Consider the following 16680-nt stretch of genomic DNA (forward strand, 5'->3'; position numbering starts at 1 on the left):
TTATTGCGGGTATTTTTTTAAGCTAACACCAGCGGAAAACGAGGGAACATTGTACTTCATTATTTTCCCGTTCTACTACTTTAAAAAAGACTAAATAATATATCAATTCAAATGACGGCTGAATTAGTATAGGAATCGGTTGATAGTTTGTCTAGAATATATTCATTTAGAGTCATTATAGCCTAACATTGCACAGATTTTAATAGATAAATTAGTTTGTTGAATTCAAAGACCAGTTTAAATTCAAAAGGCTGAGCGCAAACCATATTTTAAAAAATCGTAATCAGAGGAGGATACCGGAAGGAGACTATAATTATCGCTGAATGGATCTGACTCCACGGGATCTATAATCTCGTCAAAAACTTGTTTCTTGGAAACAGATTTGCTAGGGTGTGAATATTTTGTGTGAGCGAAGCTGAGTGGTGGGGACTGCACGTTCTTTGATTCAATAAAAAAAAAACACGCTCTGAACTGAACAAAACAAATAAACAAACAAACAAGTAAATACTTTTGCGAAGCAGGCCGAGACTGTATTAACACTGTAGTAGGCTAGAATTGTTTCTGCTTTTGTCCATGAAGGATAAAATGCAATTCCTATATGCTAGCCTTTTTTGGAAGCGTCTATCTAGAGCAAGATCCATGAGATCCAAAAACATGCATGCAAGTGAGACGTTCATGATTCCTAGGAGAAAGGAAACCAAGGTGAAAGCCCAATATTGTTGATCATTAACGGTCTCGTATTTTTGGGTTCCTTCGGAGCTATATTTGGCTGTTTTGGGTGGTCCGAGGAGCGATAGAGCCTGAAAGAGAAAGACATTTGAGGCCATTGTTATCAACCCGGAGCGGTGCAAGCAGGCAGGCAGCGGTGCTAGTGGAGTGGAGGGGGGCGGGGGCTGGGGCTGGGGTCTCCAGCAGGCAGCAGGCAGGCTCCCGGTAAGCTCGTTCAGGCTTGTGCGCTAGCAATAGCCTGTCGGTAGGCTATCAGACCTTTAGCTGTCCGTATATTCCACCACATCACCACCGAAGTCTTGAATTTGTCCACCGTTTTCATCCGCTGACCGTTCATGTCACACGGCGTCCGGCTTGCCGCCCTCCGCGGCAGCTGGCGCCAGGAGGTGGTGGCGGTGTGGAGGCGGCGGCGGCTACAAACAGCCGCCTGCTAGACGAGAAAACATCGGAGCGGCTCACGCACAAAATAGAGGAGTATAACGGGAAACGCCAGGATTCTTCATTCATTTCAATATTTTAACTTGATTAATGAAATGTCCCGGTGACGACTAATCTGTGATGCGATCTTGCTGGGTCCTTTCGGGATTGTACCGGGACCGCTGGTGCTAAGAAAGGTAAGAGGGCCGGCAAGGCGCTAAACGCACACAAGCTCTAACAAAGCAGAAATATATGTGTTTGCGCATATTGCGCTGTGGGCATGGCTCGGTTATGTATGACCCGTATGACTTCAATGCCGGTTCAACAAGAGTTCACTATGCTTTAAACTGTCTTATAGGTAGCCCCCTCCCCCTAGGAATGCCCCCTCCACCTTATTCTGCATGTCGTTTCTTTCTCTCTCTTTTCATATGTAGCTGCTATGTTCCTTTTTATCTAATTGTTGTTTTTATTTTTTAGAAATAGGCCTTTATGTAGTTGGCATTTTCACCAATATTGATTCAAACAGTTCTTCTTCTGGATTCTAGCTCCCTCATATAGAACTTTATTAATTCGTTAATTCATGATGTGTATTTTCTTTTCTATATGGCACGTCAATACAACACTGATCCGTAGAGCAGGCCTATATTATTGTTTCCGTTAATGGACTTCCCCCGTTTTGTTATGTTTTGTATTATTTTATATTGGTAAACAACAACAACAATAATAATAATAATAATAATAATAATAATAATAATAATAATAATAATAATAATAATAATAATAAAAATAATAACAATAATAATAATAATAATAATATCACTATTATTAATAATAATATATTGGCTTCCTGTCTCCCCGCTGGCTTGGTGCGACACGGCAGGCGCCATTTTTTATTTTATAACACAGGATGAAGCAGTCACTGGACACCAAGGCCGACCTCTCCCTCTCTTTCTCTCCCTCTAGTTGTTATTTGGGTGCTTGTGTCACGATGAGTGCATTATTCGGGGGAGACGTCTAAGAAAGTTGGTGATTATATTAAGCGGTATAGCCCTTTCAAGTCAGGGGCATAGACATTACGTGGCCCGTTTTAATGGTGAAACAGCTATGATTAAATAACATAGTCCTCCTCCCACCCTCACTGTCATGGTCCCGCTCGCTTTTTTGTCTCCCCCTCTCTGCTTTCGACTATTCCTCAGAGTAAATAATTAGGATTCCAGCTTGTCTAGAGGAAGATAAATGGCTGACGTGTGACGTGCTGAGAGCTAGCGAGGAGCTGGACTGTGTCATCTCCGATAAATAAAACAAAAATAAAAATAATAACTATTATAATACCGTAATGATAATGTATGACGATTAAACAGATGAAAAATTTGCAAAAAAAATATTTACTTGAATTGTGTTTTTCATTAATTTGTATTCATATAGACTCGGCCACTCTTCTCTGCGTATAGTTTCAATGTAGATAAATTATTTTAAAACGAATAATTTATATTTTCTTCACAGAACATTTGTCATGTGCTAAAACGAATCACTATTGCCATCTGAGCCATTTTTACGAAGGAAGACTTGCATTTGAAATACATAGGAATAATCCATGCAGTCTAGTTCCGTGCGTGGGCCGAGACAGCAACTCTAGTTAAAATATTAGTTGCATACGTGAGAGGAACGAATGCTATCTATCCATCCATCCATCTATCTATCTATCTATCTATCTATCTATCTATCTATCTATCTATCTATCTATCTATCTATCTATCTATCTATCTATCTATCTATCTATCTATCTATCTATCTATCTATCTATCTATCTATCTATCTATCTATCTATCTATCTATCTATCTATCTATCTATCTATCTATCTATCTATCTATCTATCTGTCCATCCGTCCGTCTGTCTGTCTGCCTGTCCGTCTGCTTGTCTGTTTATCTCTACGTATAACGCTAAGTATCTCCATTGATATTTATCTTTTTTATTTTAATTTAAAAAAATAGTATATGCAGTGTGTAATACAAAAAAAGAATGCATGCCATGTTGTGTCAATACATTTACGTTAAGTTACCTTAAATTGGAAACAATGACAGCCTTTAAATTAGCAGTAATGAGGCATGAGGCAAGCCCGCGAATACACTACAACGCTGACAGAAATAGGCTACCTGCATTAGTCACGTTAGAAGTTAGAACACAGCATACAGAGTGACCAATTTGCCTCAGACATTCCATAAAATGTCACAGTTATTATTAATTACAACAGACATGTAAGGATATACATTTAGCTAAAAAACAAACAAACCTGAACTTGCAAGAACGAAAACAATGCAAGGAAATACCTCCTTTTGCAAATAATTTGTCTCATATTAAGGAATTTAAAAATACACATGCACATGACTTGTTTATTTGAATTCAATCGCCAATTATGCACTTTTTTATTTTTCTTGCTAATGTCATTACAATGTTATTTCAGAAATACCGTATTTTACTCCCTGCACCCTATTTTAACATTCAGTCACAGTCTATATACAGTGTGTGTGTGTGTGTGTGTGTGTGTGTGTGTGTGTGTGCGTGTGTGTGTGTGTGTGTGTGTGTGTGCGTGTGTGTGTGTGTGTGTGTGTGTGTGAAGAAAAAAGGTCTGCCCTCCGCATGCCCCCTCCACAAGAGCATCTGCAGCCTGTGCTCGGGCTCAGAAGAGAGGGGGGCAGGAGGTGAGGGAAGAAAAGCGCCGGTTTCTATTCATGTCATGGCGCCTTTCAGTGGCAGAAGATGGATTTATCTCTCTCATTTCTTGTTTCTGCTTTTCCTAACCTTTTAGGTCAGATTGCAGGAGGCCATTCGAGAGACACCGTCACGTGACCCCTGGTGCCAAATGGTCTTCCGGCAGTGTTTCTCAACAAGGGCCGGAGCTAAAGAAGACATTGTCGCATTTCCCAGACATGCAGAAGACAACATACTACGACAACTCAACTCTTTTTGGTGGCTATGCGTCTTATCAGGTGCAGGGGGCAGCAACCGCACCTGCCAATGGCTTTGGAGGCTATGAAGTCCCAGGGTCTCATCATCAGCCAGCCTTCCAGTCAGCAACCCATCTGGATGTTGACACTTACCACCGATCTGCCTGCTCTTTGCAGACACTGGGTAGTAATGGTGGGCAGCAGCAGCAGCAGCAGCCAGCCAAAAACAAGGAGCCAAATGGCAGCTGCATGAGGCCCACCCTGGCTCCTGAGCACCACACTGTCCCCCAAGTGTCTCCGCCATTGGCCCCCAATCCAAGTGATGGTAGTACCATAGCTCAGCAGCCAGGGGGCAGTGCTGGTGCCTCGTCAGTCCCTATGTCAGGCCCCAATAGGTCATCAAAATCCTCCTCCTCTACGTCATCCTCCACTTCCTCCTCTTCTTCCTCTTCGCTGCCCTCCAACCCAACTTTGGCCAAGCAGATCTTTCCCTGGATGAAAGAGTCCCGCCAGGCAACCAAGCAGAAAAACTGTTCACCAAGCAAGAACTCGGGCAACGGTGTGTTTTACCCATCTTTTTTTTTTTTCACACTCTGCCAAACTAGCAACCAAATTCTACTTTTATTAAATCTTACCAACTTCTAAAAGTCCATCAAAGGAACCCCTCCCCCCAATTTCCTTTCTTTGCTTCTCCATCACTACATTTCCTTTTGACTTATTATTAATATATACAAACTATTTAATCTAAAATAACTAGAAAATTAATAAAATAATTTCAAAAACACAATATTTATTTTATAGCATATAGTATTGCCATTTTGCAATAATCTGATAGAGAAAAGACAATTGTCATTTAGATGGTATTTAAATGAACTAAATGGGAATTTAAGGCAACCTTTGTGTTCATATTATTTCTGCTGCAGCTGTGTTGCTGCAGGGGAGTTTGCCTCTGTGGCCAAGATGCAATTTAGCTGCCCACAACAAGTAACAAGGCCTTTGTCTCTTAATAACTGCCACTGTTATCAAGTGGTGACAACCAATATCAGGGGATAGGATGCTCTGCCTGCACAGCATCCCTACCTAAGAATTCAGCCAAAAATGTACTCAAGTAAGCGTTCTGTTACTTTTGAATAATATGACTAAAAGTAAATGGAGCTCTCCAAAATAATTATTTGAGTAAGTAGTCAGTTAAACTCCTCAAAACTACTCAAGTATAGTGTAAGCACAGAGTTAACAAGTAACTTCAGATTTTTATATTTTTTTAATCAGAGCATAAACGTCACCTAGACAAAAATATGAAATGGGACTGAACAATTTCAGATATTGTACAACCATGTCACAACAATCAAAATCTGATCAATAGAGGATGTCATCCACTGCCCCCACCACTCATGGGGCATGGTCACCACAGGCAGACATTAAATAAATACAATTCTATACATGCATATCGTCGATGCTATGTGAAAAAACACTTATGTTTGTCTTTTGTATTAATATTAATTAATTAATTAATAACATTTATTTATTTTGTATATTTTTATGTTTCTGGGATGAAACTGAATGCAGACATCCACAAAACGTAAATATGTAAAATAAAATAAAAATAAAATAAAAATGGACATACAGTATTTTCACGACCATAAGGAGCACCGTAGTATAAGGCACAGGCACGGTAAAACATATGCTAGCTCAAAACATATTGTAGCATGCTATTATGCTAAATATACATGCAAGCGCTAGTTTGTTTTTCAAAAGGCAGCAATCGTAACAAAACTGAGTTTGGTTGTACTTTATTGAAGTATTTACTGTAACAATGTACACAGTGTGTTCAGTTGTATTTGAAGTCTATAACAAGGTACTCACATTGCTCTTGATCAATCCGCAAATCCTTCAAAGTCCTCATCTTTTGTATCTGAAACGAAACAAAGTTTTTCATCAAACACGGCAGGCTCCGTCTCATTGTCAGAGTCAGTCTCGTTGTCGTGTGGCTCCTCAGAAATGATGCTAGCTTTTGCGAAAGCTCGAACAATAGTGCCAACAGACACGTTCGCCCAGGCATTCACAATCCATTGACAAATGACCTAAAAGCTATGTCAGACAGTCTTGTTTATTTAGTCATTTTTGCAGTCTGAGTTATGGTTATACGTCTACTTTTTTGCTGTAAGGTTTGTGTGCTAATTTTAAACACTTTAAGAGCATTGGAAATATGTCCAAGGGTAAATTAAAAGGTTAGAAATTAAGGTCAGGAACACTAGACCAATATGACATGATAGTTATTCACGTAGGTGTCAGATACGGCTATGTCGGTACAGACTCCTCAATCTATACGAATCAGCAAGGGAACCTTAGCTGAATTGATTTTGGAGTTGTTGATTGGCTATAGTGAGACTTGGGTCTCTATTTTTTAGAGTGCATGCAGAAATGCTGGCGTTTCATGATTGTCAGGCAGGCAGGCAGGCACGTTGTTGGTTCATAGTTTTGCACCATGCTAGGTATTCCGGGTGGGTCCTTTCACACGTCTGACAATTGCGTGGCAAAAAGTCGTCTTAACTATACACCGACTAGAACCACATCACAGTTTTGGAGCAGGTATAATGCAATTTTGGTGTATTTGATCGGGGCACAGGCAGATATATTCATAGCTCTGCTGGCGTGTGGGTGGTGTCATTGGATTTGACTCGAGCAAATCCGTTTCTTCTTTTCCCATGTCAACGACTATCAGTGCGCCGCATTTAAAGAGAATGATATGAGCCACTTTGATAGATGAATAAAAATGGCTGTGTCCACGCCCACAATGACGCTAAATGCATTTTTTATGCGCCGGCTTGCTTGTGTCTGCGGAAAAAACAGCCGATGGTATAGTGCCAGCACTGGTGAAACAGATGATTCACATAGAGAAAATGAATGTCAACGAACCAAGAAAATAAAAACCTAAAGTTTGGAGTGTCTTTGGATTTACAAACAATGCTTGGGAAAATGTGGTTGTTTACACGTTTGAAAATATTGTAGTATTATTGTAAGAACGTTTGCACATATTTTAAGAATGTTATTTTGTAGAGTTAAGTTCATTCTGATTTACGTTTACATTAACGAATGTTATCTATTTCATCATTGTTTCTACATCAGATTATTTATTTTCTACGCTAACTAGTTCAAAGTTCAGCTCACAAATTTTAAAATGAACTAGCTCAATTCATAGTTCATAATTAGCAATAGAGCAAGCCTTATAGCTTATTGATTATGTGCATATAGCCGCAATCTTGCGTGTGTTTGGCACCAAAAAGTTTGTTAGAACGCATTTAATTATTTTAGTGATTTTGACACGGATGGGTTTGTTGCAAACATCAAACATTGGAGCTGTAAGACCATCGTGGAACTTGCTCAACCCGGCCACTCAGAGGGGAGGATCTATGTATTAATATCTATGCGGACAGCCGCTTGCCTTTAAATGTACGTTTTGCTTCCTATCTCATAATAATCACGTAGCATTTCAAAATGTTTTGTTGTACTTGTTGCGCTGTTGGCCTTTGAACTAACAACTAGGGGGGTGCCCAAAAATCGATTCTCATAATAATCGCGATTTTCACTTAGTACGATTCAGAATCGATTTTAAATGTTGATTTTATTTAAATTATTTTATACTGTCTTCCCTTTGTTTGTGTGTGCCTTTATGGGTGTTCATGTTGTACCCAAATGGCCACTGAGGGGCAGTGTGGTTCCATGCAGTCTGATACAGTGTTAAGTTGTAGCCACATTAGAGAGTAGAAGGAAAAAGTCACGATGAAGTTATTCCAATAAAAGTTGTTTTTTGCAGCATGGAGCCGTTTTTATGAGTGATAAAAGTGCCACGAGTAGAGCACTAATTAGCATTAGCGAGTCAGACTGGAGTAGATCATTAGGATTCCTTGAACATCTATAAATTGAAGCAAAAATCATTGTCAAACAAATCATTTTGATTCAAAATTGTTCTTAATCGAAAAGTTATTCTGAATCGAAAACCCAAAAATCGGAATCGAATCGAATCGTGAGACATTCAAAGATTCCCACCCCTATTAACAACCAACCGTAAAGAAAAAACCCTCGGGATCAACATGGGTGTGTTTACTTGATGTCATATCACCAGAGAAGATTTGCAGGGAGTGAAAAGAAAAGATTTAGAGCATTGTCAAAGAGCATCGGGTATGATTTTGAGTGTATAGGCTCCATACACACTCTATTTTAAGATGCGCCAACTGGCGTTTCCACATGGTTTAAGTCTCTAACTGTCAAACTGTCTTAAGTACAGACTCGGTAAACTGCTACAATGTAAACAAAACACTTTCTCTGGTGATTTTACTCCATTTGATTCAAGTCTGCAAATTATGATTCTATTATTACGGTAATTTACCACGAGCATCTGACCAAATTACCACCCATTGGTGTACAACTCTACTCGATATGTATCAAATCGGCCTCATATGCCTTACATAACACAGAAATATGCCTCACATAATTCTAATGTTAAGCAATCATTTTATTAAAAAGATAACTGAACGACTTTGTCAGTAATATTATTCCAATGTTTGATTATTAAAATCCACTGCTTTAACTAAAACAAATCAAATCTTTATAAACCTAAATTAATACAGCCACAGGAAACACACTTGTGAATCCGCTCAAGGCTTACGAGACAGAGATTAGAAACCTGCACCATTTCTCATGTTTGAAGTGGACTTTTTGTAGGCTGAAATGATGACTTTTTTGGGCAGACATAGACACCAGTGCATGACATAACTGTTCTTTTTCCACATTTCGTACAGTAATGATTGAATGTGAGTCCAGGGGGTTTGTGTCTCTTCTGACTGCAAGTGAATGGTGTTGTTTCCTTTGCTGTTTCTGCTATGCATCACTTAAATGAGCCACTTAACTTCTGTGCTGGGTTATGGAGTCTGGGTCCGTTTGATTGGTGAAATGGAGTCAAATGTCAGTAGTGCTTATGTTGGATTGGGGAAACAGTCACTTGACAGCACGGGAGGCGTTAGTCACTCTGCCAAACTAAAACAAATAGATTGCACAGCAATATGAGTCATTCCAGAATTGAGGTACATCTTTTGTCCCACCCATCAAATTTTAAGTAATTCACATACAAAATATTATGAGTTTCTAAGTAAAATGACGTGTCCTAACAAAACTAAGAGAAAATAATGCCTAAAAATATCTTTAAAAAACAAAAACAAAACAAGTCTGGAGTACCCCTAAAATGCCATTTTTCTCTTGTCCCACCCCCTCTACTTACCAAATTGAATCTCAAATAAAACTGTTAAAATGAAATTTTAATTTCTTTTTTTTTTTTCATTGCTGGTTCATTGCTGTCTCTTGTAACTGTGGGAATATTTGTTTTAATAAACAATATTTCAAATAATGATTATTATTAATGGAACATGTGTCGCACATCATGCACACAACCATTGCTTTAAGCGACCTCTTCAGGTTAGAAATTGCATCAAAGCCTTCTGTATGCTCTTAGCATAAAAAATAATATTTGAAAAAAAAAAACGTATAAATACGTTTTTGAGAGTGAAGAACAAAGTATTATAAAACATAGTTTTAGTTTTTCCTATTTCAATCCCGCTGTTATTTCCTTGTTAAGTGTCCGCTGATAACGTTCTCCTTTCTCAGCAGCATCAGGTGGAGGTGAAAGTGGCAGTGGCGGGGAGAAAAGTCCTACTGGCGGGTCATCCGCAACATCTAAGCGAGCACGCACAGCGTACACCAGCGGCCAACTTGTAGAACTGGAGAAGGAGTTTCATTTCAATCGATACCTATGCCGTCCACGGCGTGTGGAGATGGCCAACCTGCTCAACCTTTCTGAGCGCCAGATCAAGATCTGGTTCCAGAACCGACGCATGAAGTACAAAAAGGACCAGAAGTCCAAAGGATTAAGTTCCAGCTCAGGAGGGCCTTCACCAACTAGCTCACCGCCTCTGCCCATGCAATCCTCTGCCAGTTATCTCAACTCAATGCTCCCAATGGTTGGGGGAGGTGGGGGTGGAGGGTCAGCCTATGATGCCCCATCTCCCCCATCCTTTGGTAAACCTCACCAAGGAGTTTCTTACTCCATGTCGACTGCCTACTCCAATCTTCCAATGAAGGGCTGCCCTCCACAACAGAAGTATAGTCACCAAGACCAAGACTACGGTGAGCCACATCCTCACCACAGCCTAGTACAGGCCAACAGTACCAGCTTTGGAACCCCCACTAGCATGCAGGCCAGTCCAGTGTATGTGGGGGGTGGCAGCTATGTGGAACCCATGCTTGGCTCCGGGCCCTCCATGTATGGCCTAAATCACCTTGGCCCCACACTATCCCATCACCAAACCATTGAATACAATAGTGCAGGGGCCATGTCAGCCACTAACCAGCATAATGTGAGTGGAGGGGTTCCTCCAGGTCCCTGTGACCCGCCCACACATGCAACGTATACAGAGCTCTCGGCGCACCATACCTCGACTCAGGGCAGAATCCAAGAAGCACCCAAGCTCACTCACCTGTAGCCTTGGGAAGAAAATGAAGGACGACCACACAGAACAAGTAATGTGACTCATTAACGGGCTGAACTAACACTTGGGGACTCATTTGCAGGAAAAGGGGTGCCATTAGAGACAGAAATGAGACAGAGAGGAGCAATTCAGTGGTTTATGCTTTCCAGACACTTTGGGAAGTAATCAATGTTTTGGCTCATAAATTCTACCCATTTATGTTAGCAATATGTCAATGTCTTTTACTCTTAGAAATCCATTTGAATTTGTATTCATTCATCTCAAACAGAAAACTCACCATGCACCTCTAAGTGTTTACACTTATACAGTAAGTTAGGAACAGGCAGTACGGTACAGGGTAACAGTGGGCGGCATGTCTATGTTTGGGAGCTCTGGCTTCCTCCCACACTCCAAAAAAAATGCTTGTTAGGCAAATTGAGTACAATTTAATCAGTAGTCCCCAACCCTTTTTTGCACAGATTGGTTCAGATGCTGTTCGTGGGCCGGCAACGTTTTCCCCAAGGGCTCATTATCACGACTTTACCTTGTTTTTAAATAGCTAGTTTTCAAGCATCTGTCTTAAAAACGAAGGTAACTAGAGAGTGTTTCACCATTTTATTAACGTATGAAGTACACAAAGTGTAAATCCAGTAAAAGTTTTAAGATTATCCTACATTCGGTGTTATCGTTGCTACGTGCTATTGTCCATGATCAAAAAACTACACGATTGACTGCTGCTTTGGTCCGATGGATGCACGGCTCGTGAGTAGCGACTAAACTGCTAATGTTTACATAGGCAGGCTGTGCAAACGCTGCTCGCCTTTTCATATTTTCCACATAATCACTTGGTTGGTACTTGTTCAAATGATTCAACAAGAATTGTTGAGTTTCCAGTTTTTGAGGATATACCTTGCACAATGGTTTCATTTACTTCACGTTGCTTTGCAATGGTGACGAACTTTGCTCATCAATCTAGCTTAATCTTCAGACAAAGGACTTTTAGCAGTACACTGAGTCATTGTTTATTAGTAGAAAGTAGAGAAGGAAAATGTAAACTTTGATCGGCTGCTGTCACACACATTTCCACGGCGTCTGATATGCTCACAGCTGGTGACCGTAATATTACGATTCTCGATCATATAATCTCTCAGTCCGACAAATATTGTCCTTTAGGAGAGGTAATTGACAGGATTGTTATTGGATCAGCACCAGGCCACGGACCGGTGGTTGGGGCCCACTGCTTTTAAATTTTAGTGTGAATTGTTTGTCTATTTGTGGCTGCGATTGACTGACTGATGACTGGTCTAGAGTGTTACCCGCCTCTCACCCAAACTCAGCTGTGATTTCTCCAGTAACCAACCAACGACCCCAATGAGGACAAGTGGTATGGATAAAAGTTAGGAAAAAAATAGCATTGTGTGATACTGCCAAGCTTGTGAGTACACTAAGTAGAAATGACAAAACCACAACCCGAAAAAGAAGCATTTGTCTTTAATATATCTAATAAAAAGCTAATGTTAAAAGCGTTCCAATTCCAAACTCGGTAGCAACCTGACCTGATCTCCATAGATCTCAAAATGTTTATTCAATTGAGCAACTTATTAATATTCATTTTGAATAACAGAGTGAGATCTCATTTAAATGATAAAAAGCCCACAAGAACTGTATACAAACAAGTCTTCCAGATGAAATAGTGGAGTGTTTAATGGGAAGTTACTGAGGTGGCGAGATTAATGACTGTGAGTTTTCTTCCCCTCCAGGCAACACATGTTGTTGTCAACTGAGCTGAGCGTGTTGAGCTCTTAGAGAGAGGAAAAAATAGCTGGCACTCTTCACTCTTGCCTCTCCAGTAAGTGCATAAAAACGCTGATTCGTGATCCTCTGTCTCTTTTCACCTCCTGCCACATGTCTGTGTGGATCCACATTTAATCACTAACCCATTGTGATCAATATGTCACAACAGCACATTACTTCTGACTAGGGCAACACTTTTCTATGATACTATTTATGCATCTATACACAAATTTAACACCTACAATCACTTCTTCTCCCACTGTTTGGAATGCTCCAAGGCTGTAGATCCCTACCATGACAGACATACAATGTCTTTCTAAGTACTTTAGCATACCACCCTTTGTACACACAGCAATGCTAAGCTAGTTTCCTATTGTTGGTAAATGTGCAGTCAGGTAACACCAGCTGCTGACATTGTTACGTTTGTTTATGACCTTCTTTTCGCACATCATTGATACAGGGTATAGAGTTGAGAATGCCTTTTATTTATGCTTATGCCCATTCTCTCCCTCGCTTTCACTAATGGAAGGGTTTACATAAATCGTTGGGCATCATTCTTTTATATATATATTTTTTTGTTTTTTTTCCTCACATATCTTGACTTTTAAAATGGATACAGGGTATATATTTGAAGAAAAATGTTAGTCCCAGAAATGTGTACACATAAAAAAATGGGTTTATTTGTTTGATCAATCAAAGAGTTGTTTGGGCAATACACAAAAATGAAGAAACCTTTTTACAACTAATTAACTCAGTGTTAAAAGCATTAAATCTATCTGGTCCTGTTTACACTCTTTGATCTTCTGGAAATACACTCATAGATTTTTTTAAAAGTGTGATTTACACAAATGCAAATTTTTGCATCTGGGCATCACCGTTGCACTTAGAGTTTACATTTTTAAGGTACAAATAAAAAAATAAAAAATAAAATCTTATTTTGAAGGAAGGCTCTTCGATCAGAGTCTTTCAAATGTGAGTTCAAGTGAACATTCATATAAAATATTTATTTGATAGCCAGTTTAAAAGACTTGTCTCACTGCATTATCATTATTTATCCATTATGTATTTATATTGAGAAAAAATACTGTAATTTTCTAGCATTTACATGTTATAAAAGAAAAAAACTACATTGTGTTTCTTTTTTGTCAATTGTACTGAAGTTACATTTTTAGTTATTGTATTTTGATAAGGAATAAGTACTTTTTAAGTTCCTACAGTTACCCTTGTACATAATTGTCTTGACATGTACAGGGATATGACAAGGATGGGGATTGGTAACCCATCCATGCATAATGTAGAATTTTGATTGATGTATTAGCTGGGGGAAAATAGAACTTTTTGGAGAACAATGACTTCTTTATTTGCCCTTTATCAACGTTTTATTTAATTGTTTATAGAGTTGTCTGTCCAGCAATTCCTTAATAAAATGTTACTTTATTCAGAGTTTCATTCACTTTTTCAACATCCTCTCTGGCAGAAAACTGAATATGCTGTAGAGTATATATTTATATACATTAGTGCTGTCAAAGTTAAATTGAGCGCACAATTAATTTTGACCACAGATTATTGACATCGGATGGTTACGTTAAAGGTAGCACTAGTTGTGTTTGACAATAAATATAACTATATGCATTAAAGTAAAGCATTTAATAAAAGTTTGCATATATGACATTCATAAAATTTGTTGATATCAAACTATCTGGGTCATTTTTTTCCATTTTGAATTATGCAAGCAATTGACTGATTAGAAAAAGAGGAGGGTGAGCGTGTGCAGTAGATCAAATAATGTTGACGTTCTATAATAAGGTAAATTAATACAATCAATGCAAGAACAATTGAATTCAAAAGGATTTTACGGGGTCACACTGGGTCAGCTCTATTGTTGCTTTGAAGCTGTTTCCCCTCACTTTCAAATCTTTAGATTTTTGCTTCGAGATGCTATATGAAGTTCGATGACAAATAGAGCTTAGAAGCGTTAATAACTGAATCCTAGGAAATTTGTTATAGGCTGCTTGTGCCACATAACAAATATCTTCACCACCAGGAATTTGTCTATATTTGTCTGATAATATTCAATTAAACACAATCTTTTGTTTATGTTACATAAAACAGCTGCATGTAATGGGGTTTCTCGTATATGATTTACTCCGCTATAATTGGCTTTAAGATGTCTTCATAGTTACTGCAACTTTTTTTTCACTTGCGACATTATCTGTTCGTGATCAGCAAACTGTTTGTTTTTCACCAGATGAGGCGATAGTCCTACATGAAATAACAAAAAAAGAACCAAAATGTAATATTTTGACAATGCTGACATATATTGGCTCCGTGAAAATCTGCTCTGTCTCCCCTATTTGAAAACCCCTTCGACACGCCAAGACGTGATCACATGGTTTGGAGCCTCACCACAGCTCCAATTCTTTCCTAGTTCTCTCTTGCCTCCATTTCTGAGAACCTAAGAATTGAGACATAAATCAGGGTCCCATAAATAACGGTCGTACTTCCCTTTACATTTTCGTTCGACTAACAGACAATAAAAACACCAATAAGTAGAGATTGGATCTAATTTATTGCCTCATAAAAAAACAGACAGGGAACTTGGCTTTAGCTGCGCAAGCGTTGCTGAAAACAGAAACGAGCTGAGCCGCGAGCGTGCGCTCACATGCGGATGAGTGTCACACGAGCCAAGAAAGCTTCCAAACGCAGTTTTTTTACCAACCAACACGAAGGCCAATATAGCTTTTAATAGAAATACAAATAGGTTGTTTTCATCTTGCAGCTATAAAGTCATAATAATCGCATGCAGGAATTATTTATTTAGCAACATGCTATGTTAAGAAATAGCTACAGCAGTTAAAAAAACAACAACAACCGTGTTCCAAAAGGATTTTTTTCTCAAATGATCCCTTATTATAAAATTCCGTATAGGCCTAACAGAGAAAATGTGTACGTTCTATACAATACTAAAATCCGAGTGTTTGTTTAAAATCCAGCCCACTCATTCGCTCAATGGTCGTCACTCCCACACACATTTTTTTACCCTCACAGATAAAGAGAGAATTAAGACAACTTGTGTGCACAAAATGACGGTTGTCTTCAAGTGTTATAGTTTACCCAATATCATATTGGAATAAAATATGTGCATAATGCTTTCTTAGTGAATGTTTATATCACAAGAAAATGGGTGAAGTGGATGGGAGGTTTGCATTTAAGGGAAGAAGGGGCTGCGTCAGGCTCTTTGCAGTCAGACAAAGATTGATCACCACCCCCCACCCGGAGCTCCCTAGATGAACCGTTTCAAAATATCCCCAATTTTCGAGTTCCCAATTTTTACAAACTGTCGCTCAAATGTCCCCTGATATGATGCTCCCTTCCCCCTATAATGAGCTCGGATATGAAAGCTCATATTAAAATGTTGTCTTTCTATAACGTAAGATCGAGTGCACACTCTTCCGTTGCAGACCGACCTCGCTGTGAACTCGCTGTCCCTCCGTAAACACACCCAAAACATTTTAACACAAACTTCACACTGAGAAGGGGGTGGGGGTGGGGGGGCGGACTTTCGTATGTTATCAAGGATAATCGAATTAAGGACCCGAGAATGGTTTCTACAATCAAAACACATTTTAATTTTAGGCACTGAAAACACACATTAATAAAATGTTTATTATTATTATTATTATTATTATTATTATTATTATTATTATTATTATTATTATTATTATTATTATTATTATTATTATATTGATTGATTTCTAATAAAACAGAGAGCAAACATGACTCATCATTATAAAATGTCCCACCTTTCCAATCGAGCCATAGGCTACTGCTCTCTGTCCAAAATATCTAAAATCCCAACTCGGTCACTATATCTAAATGGGGAATTCTCACGCCGGTTTGACGATCCAAGTGTTGACGGAGAATTTTTTGAATGAGCCATCTTGTAAACGGTGTTGATGTCCGAATATTAAACCGTCATCAGCGACCCTCTATTGTTTCTTATTGTTGGTGTCTTCGAGCTGATATCCACCGACAGGTCGCCTACACTGTCCACATGGCTACCGGTAGCCTTCAGGCTGTCCCCTCGTCACTGAATTACCCCCCGGCGGCTCGCATGACAAAACAATGGCGTTATTTTGTGCTATAGCCCCGTTTGCCACATTTTGTACAAAATAATTATGCAGCTTCCCACAGTCAACGCCGCCGCCAGGCCTAGGCTTCTAATTGGTTGTTTGGGGTCACGTGACCAGGAATTGGCTGCATTTTCACCCCATA

At 39.1% G+C, this 16680-nt stretch overlaps 1 protein-coding gene across 1 annotated transcript; it reads left to right on the forward strand.

Moving 5' to 3' along the window:
• Positions 1-3709: 3709 nt before the first annotated feature.
• On the forward strand, positions 3710-13846 carry hoxb3a (homeobox B3a). The gene is made up of 3 exons (XM_077557592.1): positions 3710-3847; positions 3955-4652; positions 9755-13846. The coding sequence occupies exons 1-3, from the start codon at positions 3786-3788 to the stop codon at positions 10624-10626; spliced, it is 1632 nt and encodes a 543-aa protein (XP_077413718.1). The 5' UTR covers positions 3710-3785; the 3' UTR covers positions 10627-13846.
• The last annotated feature ends 2834 nt before the right edge of the window (positions 13847-16680 follow it).

The sequence above is a fragment of the Vanacampus margaritifer genome, chromosome 2 (genome assembly GCF_051991255.1).
Source record: "Vanacampus margaritifer isolate UIUO_Vmar chromosome 2, RoL_Vmar_1.0, whole genome shotgun sequence".
Lineage (NCBI taxonomy): Eukaryota > Metazoa > Chordata > Actinopteri > Syngnathiformes > Syngnathidae > Vanacampus > Vanacampus margaritifer.